Here is a 1,807-nt window from a genome sequence, read left to right as displayed (position 1 = left end):
CATAAATAGATAGCTTCGTTGGATAAGGTAGAGAAATTTAATATATAAGCAGGAACAAACACTACACAGATAAGAATAAAATAAAAATATATTTTTGGTCATGGATATAGCTGATTTTTATAATTTTTGTAATTTTTTTTTCCAATTCTAGTCATTATTTAAAAGTTTTTTTTTTTAAATATTTTGTGGTCCCTAATCCAAGAAAATTTATACACTCTTTGGAAATAATATGCAGAAATCGGCTAAGACCAAAAACATTACAATAAATAGGGACCAACGTTACAATAAAAAAAGGCTAAAATTATAAACATCAGCTATAATCAGGGACCAATAGTGTAATTTACTCTAAAATAGTAGTAAATAGAAAAAAAGGGATAGAGGAAAAATATCACGAGCTTGGTGGTGGCCGGCTAAGACTGAGCTGATTTCGATTCACGGCTCCGGTGGCAAAGCCAGGGCCAGAACTAGAGCCGGCTGAGAAAATGCTAGCGAGTGCAGCCATGGCTTTAACTTGCATCTCAAGAGCTGCAATATAATCGGCTACTTCTTCTAATACAATAGGGAAAGGCTGTTTCCGGCAGCCGGGAACTAACCTCCCGAGATCACGTGTTTTCCGCTTCACCGCCGGTAAATTCATGGACTTCAACCTCAAAATACCCATTCTCGGCTTCTTAAACCGACTTTTACCGGTCGCCGTCGCAATGGCACCTCTTTGCCTCAGATTACTCTTCATGAATTTATGCTTCAGTTTGTTTGAGAGAATCGCTCGGCTCCATCGACTCCGCCCTTTCGCCGCCATTGCAAGGACACGGTCAGCGGCTTCACGAACCGCACGTCCACGAAGCGAAACAGAATGTGAAGACGTACCGGAGCTCAGCCGGAGATGGCGGAGAGCTTCGAAGAGTTTGGAGCTATATGCTTCCTGTCGATCTTCTGATTTCCATGACGTAATCTCGTCGTGGTCATTATTCATGTTTTCCGGCACCTGATTTCTTATGCTGCTAAATTGTTTTAGCATTTTCTTCTTCTTTCTCCGCTTCGATGCATCACGTGGTGCGTCTGTGTTGTTCGTCACCGGATTTGTAGCCGCCATCTACAAAATTCCGTTCCCAATTGTTCTTCCGGTTGATGTGAAGACAAATAAAATTCTAGTAGATTATAAATCGGAGCATGTCAGGAACAAGACAAATCATTCACATCAATATTGAACATACAGATTCGTACGGGGAAAATTACAGATTCGTTTTCTTATCCGAATGGGAGATTACAAAATCTCAACATTGTAACCAAATCTACCAATCGAATCAGAGTTCTTTTTCAAATAATCAAACAGAGAAAATAATAAACCAACATTCATTATCTAATAAATATCTACACGAAGGATTACCTTTAAGAAGAAAATGTCGGTATTAATATTCTTCTTCAGCTAGAAAGAATATACTCCCATTGACGAGGAATTTTGAAGAGAATCAGCTCTGTTTAGTGCTTTGTTTTCTGTTTGAACGGGAGAGAAAGAGAGAGATGGTGGGATATGAAGTGGGGGAGTAAACTACAGATTTACAGGGTAGCACGCATTGGCCCGTTCGCCTCCGTGTCTTTTTAAATCTAGTGTAATGTTCCGTTTTATCCCTTTTACTTTTGAATATTTACATAAAATTCCTTATTTTGTTTCTTTAACATTATGGTGGTGGTGAATTGGACCCATTGCCCCCATTTGGTGGCCTAAACTTCTTGTCTGCTTTAGTTTGTCTCCATGACTATTGAAAGGCATCTGTCTGCACCAATTTCTATCGGCATGTTCCAACAT

The 1,807-nt window shown here is 39.3% G+C and overlaps 1 protein-coding gene across 1 annotated transcript; it reads right to left on the bottom strand.

Annotated features, from left to right (window-relative positions):
* Positions 1-243: 243 nt before the first annotated feature.
* On the bottom strand, positions 244-1,582 carry LOC111914175 (transcription factor bHLH148). Its single transcript, XM_023909931.3, has 2 exons — positions 1,388-1,582; positions 244-1,148 (listed from the first exon to the last, which is right to left on the bottom strand). The coding sequence occupies exon 2, from the start codon at positions 1,091-1,093 to the stop codon at positions 389-391; it is 705 nt and encodes a 234-aa protein (XP_023765699.1). The 5' UTR covers positions 1,094-1,148; positions 1,388-1,582; the 3' UTR covers positions 244-388.
* Between the last annotated feature and the right edge of the window lie 225 nt (positions 1,583-1,807).

The sequence above is a fragment of the Lactuca sativa genome, chromosome 6 (genome assembly GCF_002870075.4).
Source record: "Lactuca sativa cultivar Salinas chromosome 6, Lsat_Salinas_v11, whole genome shotgun sequence".
Taxonomy (NCBI): Eukaryota; Viridiplantae; Streptophyta; class Magnoliopsida; order Asterales; family Asteraceae; genus Lactuca; species Lactuca sativa.
Note: the sequence above shows the minus strand (reverse complement) of the source record. Positions and strands in the feature narration are given on the sequence as shown.